We start from the raw sequence: 15016 nt of genomic DNA, 5'->3' as shown, positions 1-15016 counted from the left end.
CGCAAAAAATTTTAAAACCTAAACATGCAAGGGCAAATCTAACTACAGCAAAAGCTGTGCCTATTTCCACAATGACTCCTATATTTTCTCACTACTGTGGGAGCTACACTGATCTGACCTGATACTTGAAAGTTTCAAACTAGTTCTCTCTGATTTGAAGAATTTAATTCACTTAAACATCTCTGAAAACAGTATCAGGGCTTTCTGGATTTAAATAACTCACTACTCGATTCAAAAAGAGTTGTCAAGCAAACACATATCTGAACCAATCACACAGTATTGTTCATGTTTGAATTATGTGGCTTGGCTCCTCTCTCTCAAGCCTCTCTCTCTGAACCTTGGAACATTTGTACTGATTTAGGCTGAGGAGCAGGAATTTAACTGCAAGTGGCTTTTAGAACTTATTGGGGCTGAAATTCCTGTGTTTTTCATCCAGTTATTTTCCAACTGGGGGACACCATGAATGGCTCTTCTGCCTGCCCCACCCATCTCTCATCAAGGGGATATGTCTAGGGGAGTTTCTGGGCTACCCTGTGAATTCCACCTTTATGCCCTTACAAGTTCTCAGCAGAACATACATCAGCTGAGAAATGATACGAGGACCAGGGAAAGGCCCTAGATATCGACAGAAGTAAGGTAATTCATCCCAGAAGAGTGCCAGAGATATATTTCCTGTTGGAGCCGAAGATCTTTCAGTACCAGTTTCTCTTCAGTCTGAAAAGGGCCTTGAGGGCAACCTAGTGCAGCGGCAGGGTATGATTTCCCTTCTGTCAGGGGGACTGGGGTGGGCTGCTTGTCTCGAACATGCTAATCACCCCATATCCACGATTTGGGATGGGGTCAGCATCCTTCAGTTTCTGCGGCCATGGGTCCTGCTCTGCATCACTTGCAGCAGCGGCGTGGCCCCATTGGAATTTCAGCCCTCTTCTGCATTGTGACTCGACAAATTTTTGTCTTGCATATAAACCAGTTAATCATTTCTGGTTGTCCAGTGACTTGTTCCAGTTCACATTTTCTTTTGAAAAAATACAACTAAAATTTGCTATTCTGATGTCTGAAAGATTTAGTAGACCTGCGGTGAATGTGGACTTGTGTTCAAATCTGATTAATTCATTGAATTTTCCAGATCCGTCAGGATGGTGGAAGGGTCGTTTACGTGGAAAAGAAGGACTTTTTCCAGGAAACTATGTGGAGAGGATCTGAACTACTGTGGACTTGGTCTTGAATTTTATTGTACTGAAAATTAGAAGCACAGAAATACTGGTCAGCTAATGGACAAACTGTGCATCAGAGTGGTCACCTAAAGGGAACTTTTATTCAGGGACAGCATCATTCTCAATATACATTCTAATAGTAAAGCTGTTTATAGGATCAGTTTAAACTGGGGTTCTATAGGCACAATTTATAACCAGTACTGTAACTAAACCATTGCTGGATACAGCAATGAAAATACTTTTGTAAATGAAGTCAACAACATTTTCATTTGCACATAAATACATTTTGTGACCTTTAATGATTGGCAGTGATAAAGTTTCCATAAACAAATGAAGCTTAGCTAAAATTATTGAGTTTGCATAAATTATTTGCATAACCTTTCGCTTTTGCCGTTCAACACACCCAGTCTTAAGAAGCTAAATAGGACATTCTCACAAATCACCAAATCAAAATGTACTGTTTGAGATGGATTAGTGACATTAGTTACATGGCACTTATAGGGCATATTAATGCAAATTAGTACCAGTACTTTAAAGTGCTTTCTTGCTTACATATTCAAATGTAACATGGATTACAAGCAGAAGTACTAATCAACTAACGGGCAACCTGTACATCAGACTGTTCGCTTAAAGGGACTTTTACTCAGGGACTGGTTCAGTAAAGGAAAAATGAAAGGGGAGAATATTGAAATAAGAAGTGGGATGTCAGAATCCAACATCTATGGTGCTGTCAACTCATGACATCATTCCACATTTACTGGGACTTGTTTCATCAGCCAATAGATACTGGCCCCAACTGCTCCCACTTTCACAAAGCCAGACTTTCTTCCTACCCATCTTGACCTCTGCATAGAATATGAGTTAAGAAATATTAAAGAAAAATCAAAAAGGAATAAGTTATTAAATTAGGTCCAGATCTCTGACCTATCGTTACAGGGGATGCATGCTCATTCAAGGTTTAGTGTATAAAACAAACTTTGGGTGTGCACAAATTTACAAAAGACTTATATTTTGTTTCCATAAATTCAACAAGACATGAATGATTGGATCAGTTGAACTTGCTATGCATTAGGGTGTCCCAAGGAATAAGCCTTCAATGTATGTCTTATTCGCCTCTATAAGAACTCTTCAGTAGATTTTCATTAGCAAGGTAACCTACAAGTTTTTAGATTTTAATGACAATCAATACAACAACAACAGCTTGCATTTATATAGCGCCTTTAATGTAGTAAAACATCGCATGGCACTTACAGGAGGGTTATCAAACAAAATTTGACACCGAACCACATAAGGTGATATTAGGACAGCTGACCAAAAACTCTGTCAATGAGGTAGGTTTAAAGGAGCGTCTTAAAGGAGGATAGAGAGGTGGGGAGGTCTAGGGAGGGAATTCCAGAGCTTAGCGCCTAGGCAGCTGAAGGCATGGCCGCCAATGGTGGAGCGATGAAAATTGGGGATGCCAACATATAATACCTACTCAACATATAAGGAAACAAACTATCCCAAAGCCACCATGAACAAAGTTAAACGAGAATAAATATTTGCACTCAAACCTAATAACATTAACATTTTTACATAAACAGAAATCTTTGTTCTGCCTTTGCTGCCTGAAGTCTATACAATGCTTCCTACTGTTGCTCACAGCAACCCCAAATTTAGCTACAGTACTGTAATGTAAATGAGGTGACACTGTTGCCTCCAAAGGCACAGTACAACTCTGGATGTAGCAGTGTCAATGGAAGAGGCCCCCCCATCTTTTCGAGCCACAGAGGGGCTGAACATACAGTCCACCCTTAGAAGTCAACAATGTGATTTCTCTTTCACTGAGCTGTATAAACTTTCCTTAGCCATTCCCTAAGTTTGCTCATGCACAGTTTTTTAATGCTCCATTGTTGTAGAATCTACCCCATATTTATTTAAACAGTTCTGCCATATAAAGAGGATGTAAAATGTTTGCAAAATTTAAAGTTTCTACATCTTATTTCTCTTTAAATCAATAATCCTCAATTTTTCAGAGAACTTTATTTTGGGCAAGCTGCCCCACAAATTTGTATTTCTGATGTCATTGTGCATTCATTCCCCCCGCCCCCCTCCCCACCCCAGAGAAAAGAATCTGGTTTACTGCAATCCAATGCAGTAGGCAAACTTTTTAGCTTAACTTTCAACCTTGACTTGGAGTTTAAGGAGACTGTCAGAAAATTGCATTATAAAATTGATATTAAGAGTGAAGCATTCAGATTGTACAAGGGTTTGCATGTATTGCTGCACAGTTTGCAGCAGGTGTATGTGTAGCTGCCTTTAGAGCATTCAGACAGTTTACAGCGACTATCTTGAAGTTGCCATGATGTCCATACTGAATCTCTTCCTATTATTATGAGTATTTCATTTCTGTGCAATAGTACATACTGGAGTATTTTAAGCCTTTTAAGTATTGAATTTTTATGCACTTAACAAAACAAAAGAGCTGTCTATAAAACAAGTATTCTATATAATGTTTAACAATATAAAAAGCACTGAATTTATAACAAGGGCTACATCCTTATTGTGTTCTTGAAAGCCAGACAAATTGTAACTTTGCTGTATCTTCTACTGGATGTGCAGATATTTTGATAGGTGTTTACTCTTTCTGAGTATGAATTTGCTACATTTTCCTGATGTTGACCATTGCAAAATAGGAATGGAGAATGTGTGATAAAGTTTATTATGCACAATATGTTCTGAATAAATAAAATAAAATTACATTAAGTCTACATAAAATTTAACCGGCAAATAGGGAAAAATTCTCATTCTAATCCACTTACATGTAGTCAAAAGATTTGTTGGCATATACGTTGACAAATATTGGAATATTGACAATTTGAGATTCGATTTTGATCTGCAGGTGAAAATTGGACAGGAGATGGGGAGGGCCACCTGAAGCAGAGGTGAACTCAACAGAGTTTCCTGGTTTCACTGTCATTTGCATAATTTGGGTGAAATGCATGTGTGTAAAGCACTTGGGATTGGCGGTTTTCCCACGAGAAGATAGAAACTCAGATGCTGCTGGTCTTAAAGGCCTGCACCAGTTGACGGTTGAACTTTCCTACGACAGCAATAAGTGTCTTCAGTTCCACTAAGATGTTTCGTGGCAATGGAAGGAGAGATCGGGCACCTTGTTTTTCAGGCACAGCTGGAGATATTTTGGTGGGAAAGTTGGGGAGGAGAGACATCAGGAGCAAATTTACCTCTTCCCAATCAGCAGGAACGTAGCAGGGGAGCAGTTGAAATGGAGCGGCTCGATTTTCCATTTCTATCCCAACAATCAGAAATTTTAACATCTTTGGTTTTGGCAGCGGACTCTGACGGGAGCCTCATTGATGAATGAAAATCGGGGTTCCATGATAAACTTTAGACTCCGATGGAATTTTAACCGGCTCCTGCGCGAGACGCCCACCACAGCCGACCCGCCAGATAAACCTGTCGGGAAACCAGCGAGGCTTGCTAAGATAAGTTTAAAAACTTCCTCCCCCTCCCGGCCTTACCTTGCTGCTGGCGGACTTCTTCTGATGCCAGCAGACAACCTCTGGACTGCCGCATTTTCATCCTTCCCCACTGGCCAGTTGCCACTTTCCACTGGCAATGGCCGACCAGATGACCGGCGGGATTCAAGTGAGGCCCAGCAGTTAAAATCTGCCAGTCCTCCGGCTCACACTCCTGCACCGGATTGCCATCCACTTCCACCGGCTCCAAGCCAGGAGTTACAATCAGCCCCTATCGTGTTCCCCACAGATGGGTGCCATGTCTCATGGTGAGTTGGAAAATGGGCTTGGCAGGAGGTTGTCAACCACATCTGTGCCAGCAGCAAACAAACTAGGACATGGCTACAGTGCCGAAATTCAAATACCTCACCAGGTGTGCTAAAGTTGGATACTCCTCACAACCCTCATTGATTCAGCTGTACGGGGCATGACCCCTGCCACCTTCTTCCTGGCCTATTAGTTAACATGACCTCTGCCACCTTCTGCCCCAGCCTATCTTTTAACATGACCCCTGCCACCTTCTCCCCCCCGCCTATCAGTTAACATGACCCCTGCCACCTTCTGCCCCAGCCTATCATTTATAATGCCCCTGCCACCTTCTCCCCCGGTCTATCAGTTAATTGCTTCCCACTGGTGCTGATAATGCAACAGGGGAGATTTTGCCCTTCCTTTCTGCTTTTACTTACACTCTGAAAAGCTGCTCCCCTTACAAATGCTCCAGCTTCTGTCAAAGCAGAGATCAAGGTCTACATGGGTAGATTGATTAGAGGGAGAGGAAGCCAACACAAAGCCATCTTCCTCCATTGAAGGATGTTGGGGCATTACTGCTGCTCCCCAAAGCCTACGGCCACTTTTCACATCGCGGTCCTGGGCAGCGAACGCCAGGAAAATCCATCAGGGTCCATTTCCATGCAACAGTTGAGGAAGAAGCAGCCAGTGGAAGTCCCAGTGAGGACAGTGAAAGGGAAATTGAGGTTGGGGCAGGGAGGCAGCGAGAGGCCTCAGAGTCCTGTCTTCGCTCCCTTATGCCACTAACCCACCCAATTTTGGGCTGGATAGTGAAGGAAAATTCAGCCCTCTTTTTCTTTCTTTTTGTTCATGCTTCAATCCTTCATTCGCCACCTGACTCAGTGCAACCACATCAGCTAATGAACATTCCAACTTTGTCTGGTCTAACACTGAAAGTGATCTGACATGTTCTTGCCATGCAAGCTTGTCCCTGGTCTCTTTCCATAGGTCGGACAGATGACTTGGACTTGAAAGCCAGGGAGAGGGATGAGGAAAGTACTACCGAAGGCGTATGATCACTCAACCTTATCCTACCAATCACCAGCTCAGAAATAGGCATCAAGGGCAATTTAGACAGAGAGTGGAGGACAGAGGAGGAAAAGGAACAGCAGAGCGGAGGTCCAACTCACATCCTTTCTCTGTTGAAGAGGATGATGATGTGGACTTATGGGGTCCAGATTTTAAAGAAAGGAAACTTTCTGAGCGTTAGAGATTGCTGAAGCATTGGACTGCCTACGTAAGAGTTTTTGCCACATGTTGACAAGTGCGTAGGATTCGTCTACCTACATGTGTAGGATTCTAATGCATGGCATCGAAACTTCACAATCCACCATGTAGTGTGTGCTCACTCCAGAATGTTTTGCAGCCAAGTCCTCCACAACAGAGCCTGTGACGCCAGTAATCGCAACTCTCTGGGGTGCTCATACTGCAGCCATGCAGGCCGTGGATTTAAGTATTGCATCCAGTTTGGACAGGCTAAAAGAGCGGTAAAGGTGCTGCAACTAGCCTCCACACCCCTGAAATAGGAAGGAAGAAAATAAATAAGACTTGCCACTCCTGGTATCCAATGATCTGTACTAGAAAGTATTGAGGGTACATGTAGGATGAGGACAGAATCAGATTCAGCTTTAGCAGCCTCACTGTCTAGGCTCACACATAAAAAATGGCCTCTTGGGCAAGATACCAGAAACCTGCCAAAGTCCATGAAACCATACCCCCAGAAACAGTCACCACCTTCAACAGAGGAGAGCAAAAAAGGGATATTTAAATTGGATATTTTTAAAACTAAAAGAAAATTCTGACCTTAAGACTTCAAATGGTTCATTTTAAATAATATAGTGCCCCTATTCGGTTTTGATTTTTTTTTTATTCGTTCACGGGATGTGGGCGTCGCTGGCAAGGCCGGCATTTATTGCCCATCCCTAATTGCCCTCGAGAAGGTGGTGGTGAGCCGCCTTCTTGAACCGCTGCAGTCCGTGTGGTGACGGTTCTCCCACAGTGCTGTTAGGAAGGGAGTTCCAGGATTTTGACCCAGCGACAATGAAGGAACGGCGATATATTTCCAAGTCGGGATGGTGTGTGACTTGGAGGGGAATGTGCAGGTGGTGTTGTTCCCATGCGCCTGCTGCCCTTGTCCTTCTAGGTGGTAGAGGTCGCGGGTTTGGGAGGTGCTGTCGAAGAAGCCTTGGCGAGTTGCTGCAGTGCATCCTGTGGATGGTGCACACTGCAGCCACAGTGCGCCGGTGGTGAAGGGAGTGAATGTTTAGGGTGGTGGATGGGGTGCCAATCAAGCGGGCTGCTTTATCTTGGATGGTGTCGAGCTTCTTGAGTGTTGTTGGAGCTGCACTCATCCAGGCAAGTGGAGAGTATTCCATCACACTCCTGACTTGTGCCTTGTAGATGGTGGAAAGGCTTTGGGGAGTTAGGAGGTGAGTCACTCGCCGCAGAATACCCAGCCTCTGACCTGCTCTCGTAGCCATAGTATTTATATGGCTGGTCCAGTTAAGTTTCTGGTCAATGGTGACCCCCAGGATGTTGATGGTGGGGGATTCGGCGATGGTAATGCCGTTGAATGTCAAGGGGAGGTGGTTAGACTCTCTCTTGTTGGAGATGGTCATTGCCTGGCACTTATCTGGTGCGAATGTTACTTGCCACTTATGAGCCCAAGCCTGGATGTTGTCCAGGTCTTGCTGCATGCGGGCTCGGACTGCTTCATTATCTGAGGGGTTGCGAATGGAACTGAACACTGTGCAGTCATCAGCGAACATCCCCATTTCTGACCTTATGATGGAGGGAAGGTCATTGATGAAGCAGCTGAAGATGGTTGGGCCTAGGACACTGCCCTGAGGAACTCCTGCAGCAATGCCCTGGGGCTGAGATGATTGGCCTCCAACAACCACTACCATCTTCCTTTGTGCTAGGTATGACTCCAGCCACTGGAGAGTTTTCCCCCTGATTCCCATTGACTTCAATTTTACCAGGGCTCCTTGGTGCCACACTTGATCAAATGCTGCCTTGATGTCAAGGGCAGTCACTCTCACCTCACCACACATCAACCCCATGCTACTATGCGTCTTGTGTCAGGCACATTGTGCCATACTCCCCTCCATTGGTTACCAGTCCTCTGTAACATAACTCCTTCACATTTTCATCATTGGTGAATAAATGTCGTAACAGATTCATGTTACCGATTCACTTTGACAGCAACAGGGATAGTTCCCTTCAAGACACCCAACCTATCTTGAGTCCTTTGACTTTTCCTTCCCAACTCGCTGGCATGAGGAGTGTACAGCAAACGCTCCTATAAATCATCATATCATCTTCGACCCTATAGTCAACCAGGGTTCAACTGGCCACATCACAGTTAGGCACTCCTTAACTGTGTTTGAACTGGACAGAGACAATGCCCCTCAAATCTTCACCTACAGGGCCTTCATAACAACAACAAATATCCTTACAGACAAATATAAACAACGCTCCATGTTGTTGAATCAAGGCCACTAACTAAACTATCTGATAGCCTACACTCTTTGCATACTGGTGATAACAATGCTCACGATGGCTGGAATTAAGCGCTAAGTCTGTATACACTAAATAAAAAATTACATTTAAGGATATAAATTAGAAATAATAGTGCTGTTCACCAGTGTTACCATTTTTCAAGTTTACAATTATAACCTTAACATCAAAACAGAGGTTAAAGTTAAGAGGCAATCTGATAGAGGTATTCAAAATTAGGAGGGGTTTTGATAAGGAAAAACTATTTCCACCAGTGGTGAGTCAGTAACTACATGACATACGGAGTAAAAACAGAAAACGCTGGAGAAGCTCAGCAAATCAGGCAGCATCTATGGAGAAACAAACAGAGTTAACGTTTCAGGTCAAAAACCTTTTGTCAGTACTGGAAGATGTTAAAGAGTTAAAGTTTTTGAGGAAGTACAGAGCCAGGGAAAGGGAGCGAGGGAGGTGAGGGGAGGAAAAAACAAAAGGGAATGTCTGTGATAGAGTAGAGGGCACGAGTGATTAAATGAAAAAAGGGATGATGGTGCAAGGCAAAGGGGGTGGTAATGGGACGGGTTAAGAGACAAAAGATTGATCAGGAGTAGCTGTAAATGGCAATAGCAGAACCATTACCAGCACTAGCTGACCGAAAAAATGGGAGCAGTGGTTATGATCTGAAGTTATTGAAATCAATGTTGAGACCGGAAGGTTGTAAAGTGCCTAAACGAAAGATGAGGTGCTGTTCTTTGAGCTTACTTTGAGCTTCACTGGAACAGTGTAAGAGGCCGAGGTCAGAGTGGGAGTGGGACGGGGAATTAAAATGGCAAGCGACCGGCAGGTCAGGGTCACTCTTGCAGACAGAGTGGAGGTATTCAGCAAACCGATCACCCAGTCTGCGATTGGTCTCCCCAATGTAGAGGAGACCACATTGTGTGCAGCGGATACGGTATACGAAATTGAAAGAAGTAATGGAAGGTGCTGTGGGGAGGAGAGCGGGTGTTGGGGGTGATGGAAGAGTGGACTAGGGTGTCGTGGAGGGAGCGGTCCTTTTGTGATGCTGAAAGGGGAGGGGAGGGGAAGATGTGCTTGGTGGTGGCATCGCGCTGGAGGTGGCAGAAATGGCGGAGGATGATACGTTGAATGTGGAGGCTGGTGGGGCAGAAGATGAGGACAAGAGGGACCCTATCATGGTTCTGGGAGGGATGGGAAGGGGTGAGGGCAGAAGTGCGGGAAATAGGATGGACACGATCGAGGGCCCTGTCAACTACAGTGGAGGGGAATCCTCGGTTGAGGAAAAAGGAAGACACATCGGAAGCACTGGTGCAGAAGGTGGTATCGTCAGAACAGATGCAACGGAGACGAAGAAACTGGGAGAAGGGAATAGAGTCTTTACAGGAAGCGGGGTGGGAGGAAGTGTAATCAAGGTAGCTGTGGGAGTCGGTGGACTTATAATAGATATTGGTTGACAGCCTATCCCCAGAAATGGAGATAGAGAAGTTGAGGAAGAGAAGGGAAGAGTCGGAGATGGACCATGTGAAGGCGAGGGAAGGGTGGAAATTGGAAGCAAAGTTGATAAAATTTTCCAGTTCGGGGCGAGAGCAGGAAACGGCACCGATACAGTCATCAATGTAACGGAAAAAGGTGAGGGAGGGGACCTGAGTAGGACTGGAAGAAAATGTTCCACGTATCCCACAAAAAGGCAGGCATAGCTGGGATCTATGCGGGTTCCCATAGCGACACCTTTTATTTGGAGGAAGTGAGTGGAGTCAAAGGAGAAGTTGTTCAACTTAAGAACAAGTTCAGCCAGGCGGAGGAGGGTGGTGATGGATGGGGACTGGTTGGGCCTCCGTTCAAGGAAGAAGCGGAGGGCCCGCAGGCCGTCCTGGTGGGGGATGGAGGTGTAGAGAGACTGGACAACCAGAAGGGACTTGCTGAGCTTCTCCAGCATTTTGTTTTTATTTCAAATTTCCAGCATCTGCAGTATTTTGCTTTTGATTTGGCATACAGAGTCTTTCTCCCTCCACAGATGCTGGCTGACCTGCTGAGTATTTCCAGCACTTTCTGCTTTTATTTCAGATTTCCAGCATCCACAGTGTTTTGCTTTTGTTTTAAAGAAAGGGAGAGGTTTGGGGTAATTTTTTTTCCCCAACAGAGGCTTGTTGGGACATGAAGCAGTGATGGAACAGCATCCATAACAATCTTTAAAAGGGAAGTGGATAAACATTTGGAAAAGAAAAATGTGGAAGTGGAAGTGGCAGCTTTTTTTTCCCCCCAGAAAGACGACACAGGCACGTTGGGCAGTTTGCCTTCTGTGCTGTAAAGGGTGCACGGTGGTGGGCGTGCATTGCATTGCATTGCGCCTCCTCGACACGGGAGCCCTTTAAACTGTGTGGTTGCCCCACCTCGATCGCAGAGTCTCGCGATGTTTGAGACCATGTTTTAAAATGGCTACATTGTAGCCGGGTTGTGTTGCGAACGTCATCTTGTGACAGTTTCACTCCTTCAGAAGGCAGCGCGCTACCAGCCTGCACGCCGGAATTTCTCTCGGGATTGATGGTGAGTGGCCTGTTTACAGCCGAACACCGGCCCCTGAAGGCGGTAGCGTTGGGGTTTTTTTTTTGAAGGTGTTCCGTGGGCGGGATGTGGGTCTTGTCCCTTTTTTTTTTAATTTTTAGAGAGCGCGGGGCCCCGGGACCTGTTTTGTTTACATTGCTCGTGAAACTGATCAAAGCATTCCCGCGCTCAGAAGGCGAATTCACGCTTCCGGATTGACTTTTCCAAATCACTGGGGTGAAGATTGAATGCATTTAAGATCGAAGGAATGAGTTAATTGGATACACTGGGGTTTGGAATAACCCTGGGACGCTCCTTGACCACCATGCGGATGTAATTCCTGGCATAGCTGTGGAGATTTAGTCGGTGTCTCGGTCAGCATCTTGAAGTATCCAACAAACTGTCTTTCACTTGTTAAATATCAATAGTTTTATTTTATGTATGGGATCATGATATGCTGAACTTCAGAACAGCCTTTAATCCATAAAGCCCCTTAATTATAGGATAAATAAGCCCTCCAATATAGCACAGAATTTGAAGTTATTGTACTGGGGAAAAAAATAGACTCATGATCTTTTGATATTGTTCATGGTTAGTCTAGAATCTGGAACATGTGATCAGAGCCTGATTAAGAATTCTTGGGGGTGGTCTAGCACCAAGAATGTTTGAGGGGGGCCTTCTGCACCCCAGTGCCATTAAAACGCAAAATTCATGAAGAAATATTGTTGTAGAATGTTTAGACACTACATTACTAATACAGTAAATCATATCATAACATACTATGTATAAATGATCCAGTGGTTGTATGCAGTTTTTCTGCTTTATGGTGGGGCACCTGGGCCTGAGGCCAATTTATGTGCAGCTCCAGTTGATAAGTTTGCAGACTGCCAGGTGATTGTAAATTTCATATTCCAGGCCAATTTGCAAATTTTCCTACTTTGTAATTGACCTCGACGTGAAATAACTAGCTTTCTTTCTGTTCCTATCACCTTCTGCAGTGTTGCTTACTGTCAGTCAGAGGTTATGCTGTTTTATAATGGAGTTGTTATATAATGTATTAGTTATGGTGACTGTATAGTTGCTTGCAAAGGAGGAATATTAAAGGAAGAGTGTGAGCAAGGGAATGGGATAAGATTGGCTCAAGTATAGAAAAATGCCAGTACAGACTTTGTGGGATGAATGGGCTGTTTCAGTGCTGTGATATTCTAGGATTTTTAATAATACCTTGCCTCAGATTTTGTGTTTGTTAAAGAACATCAAATCAGAATTCAACTATAAGCAGTGATGAAAAAACAGAAATTGAACCATTTGTTCCAATTACTATTTTGTTCCCCATGCCTGCTGAGCGAACATAAGAAATAGGAGCAGGCCATATGGCCTCTCGAGCCTGCTCCGCCATTCAATACGATCGTGGCTGATCTTCGACCTCAACTCCACTTTCCAGCCTGATTCCCCTAGAGTCCAAAAATCTATCTATCTATCTCAGCCTTGAATATACTCAACGACTTAGCATCCACAGCCCTCCGGGGTAGAGAATTCCAAAGATTCACAACCCTCTGAGTGAAGAAATTCCTTCTCATCTCAGTCACAGTGTGCACTCAATACAATTTATAACAATGTAAAGAATTTGCAAAAATGTCAACTTATCCATAAAATTGCCCAACTCTCATTGGCAATGCAAATATTGTGTGTTGCCCCTGAAGCTTAACCTAGGTTAGGGGCCTAGGGCTTGAGTTTGGCTATGAGGCTACTGTTTGTGTTTCTGGTCTGGCTCTAAGGATTGGGGGATTCACCCACTTGCAGTTTGCCTGTAGATAGCCTGAGTTATTTCCAACCAGCTTAAATTGTCCTTACCTGTTGTAACCTATTCCTGGGACATCCCAAACTGCCGTGACTTTGTCCTGAACCATGAGATTTGTTTTGAGCCTGTTACTGGTCATCAGACAGTGTCTGTGTCTAGCCCCTGGTTTTCAGCCGTCTAATATTGTGTTTTCTAACTGTATGCACAATTACAGTTGGCAAATATAATATTAAATGCTGAAAACTAGCTTGTGGCCAGACCTGGGCTAGATCCTGATCTCGCAAACTAATGGGTAGATTCTGGGAGAGGAAATCCCTCCCAAGGCTGTCAGACTTCAGGACCACCTATCCCAGCTTTGCCAGATCCTAGAATCCTGCCCTCCCCGTGTTGGCATATTCCAGGAATCCCCCAATGAGCAGATTCAATTGCCCCCTCCCTGTGCTACCAAACCCCATGATCATTGATACCATGATACCAGACTATAGGACATCACCCAAAGCTCCTGAACCCCCGCCCCCTGCCCAGTGCTGCTAAGTCCCACAACTATTTCTTGTGTGGGCTGATTTAGCTGATCTTTGTCAGGGTGTTAAGTGAACTAGAATTGGCTTCAGCTCCCCTGGGCCAAGGAAGGGGAAAAGTGTAAGGATTCCAGTTTGATCATTATCTAGTAACTTGACCCCTTCTCAAATGTTTCTGTATATGTGTGTGTTTACCCATCCCTCACCATGTACTGGTATATTTCAGCATATAATGGAACCTCAGTTATGTGTAGTGTGCTATTGCCTGCATTCTCAAAATATTGTGCATAATGGGAGATCAGTGAGAATTGGGACTGCTTATCAAATTCAGACCAGCAATCTGCTGTTATTTTGGGGACTCTAGCTAACAATTTCCATTATTCTCTGCATTGTGATAGATAGATAATTGAGATTCCACTGTGGCTCACTCTAGGCAAATTTGTAGCAGCTTTCCAACACGCTTTATAGTCACTGTTGCTCGGTATAACTCCTGATGCAAGCTTAATATACACAGATTTGATCTGAGCACAGTAGGAATATAGGAACAGGAGTAGGCCATTCTGCCCCTCGAGCCTGTTCTGTCATTTTAATTAATTCATGGCTGATCTTAACTGCATTAGTAGCTCACCAATTATCTTGGCTCTTAAATATTCAATCTACTACAGCTTTCACTTGGAGACAGGAGAGTGTAATTGCAGCGTGGCAGTTTCCATTATAAATGTGGACATGGGAATTTATAATGGAAATATAAAAATAAGAACAGAATATATGACTTTAAAATTGAAGTGCATCAGCGTGCCCTGGGCTGATTATCCTCTGCCCTCTAACCCTGCTTCACTTGAAGACTATACTTAGTCTTGACTCCAATTGCAACGCCACATAAATTTAAATATTACAGTTTCATTTGCTTAGTTTAAAACTAGAAGTTTTGCTTCAGATCTCTTGAGTTCTAAGAACCCAACTTGCATATATTTGAAAATCACAAATGTTAATCTCCCTCTAAGACATAATTTTCAAGTGTGCACAGTAGAATTCCACAAATTAGTAGAATCACATATCTTGCTTCATTCTATTCCTTAAATAAACTCTAATTGAATAAGAATCTTTTTGGAACAAATGGTTTGGTGCCAAAATGTGGAGAAGGCCCTCAGCTCAACGAATGCACTTAAACTGCTGGAGCTGTAACTCGGAGCCCCTGTTGTTACTGTCTGGCTCTGTAAAGTTATCTCTTGCATGCATGTACTCCTGAAAGATAGCAACTTCAATCTTGGAATTTGGATCCTTGAGTGTACCAGTGATTGGAATCATGTTTATATTTGCTGAACTGCATATCAGTCTAGTGACTAAATTATGATGTTCTATCATTTGTTTAGGAAAAAGTCCAGAATAGCTGATTTTATTAAAACTTTTTTTTTCCCCCTCTCTAGACAGAACCATCAGATAAAGCTGTTTGCTCTGGAGTCTGGTGTTGCATCTTCCCCATCTGAGGCATTGTCTTACGATGAGCCCAGTCCCAGTTCTGGCACACAAACATGTCTCTCAGAACGGAGCCAGAAAAGGGAGTGGTAGCCACCACCCAGTCAATGGAAGGTATGAAGTACTGATCAGGATTACGACCAGCTT

The 15016-nt window shown here is 43.9% G+C and overlaps 2 protein-coding genes across 3 annotated transcripts in view; both read left to right on the top strand.

The window, feature by feature from the left end:
- Positions 1–3953, top strand: part of myo1f (myosin IF) — a 116438-nt gene extending 112485 nt beyond the window's left edge. Inside the window, exon 28 of the mRNA XM_067968234.1 lies at positions 1127–3953. Within this exon, the coding sequence (XP_067824335.1) occupies positions 1127–1203 (77 nt within the window). The 3' untranslated portion in view covers positions 1204–3953. The remainder of the gene's footprint in view (positions 1–1126) is intronic.
- A 7021-nt stretch (positions 3954–10974) lies between these two features.
- The window catches only part of znf414 (zinc finger protein 414), a 36405-nt gene continuing 32363 nt past the window's right edge, over positions 10975–15016 (top strand). For both annotated transcript variants that reach the window (XM_067968233.1, XM_067968232.1), the window contains exons 1-2: positions 10975–11077; positions 14821–14983. In XM_067968233.1, coding sequence (XP_067824334.1) covers positions 14926–14983 — 58 coding nt within the window. In that variant the 5' untranslated portion in view covers positions 10975–11077; positions 14821–14925. The remainder of the gene's footprint in view (positions 11078–14820; positions 14984–15016) is intronic.

The sequence above is a fragment of the Heptranchias perlo genome, chromosome 29 (genome assembly GCF_035084215.1).
Source record: "Heptranchias perlo isolate sHepPer1 chromosome 29, sHepPer1.hap1, whole genome shotgun sequence".
Taxonomy (NCBI): domain Eukaryota; kingdom Metazoa; phylum Chordata; class Chondrichthyes; order Hexanchiformes; family Hexanchidae; genus Heptranchias; species Heptranchias perlo.
The sequence above is the reverse complement of the archived record's forward strand: the minus strand, read 5'-3'. Positions and strand labels throughout refer to the sequence as shown.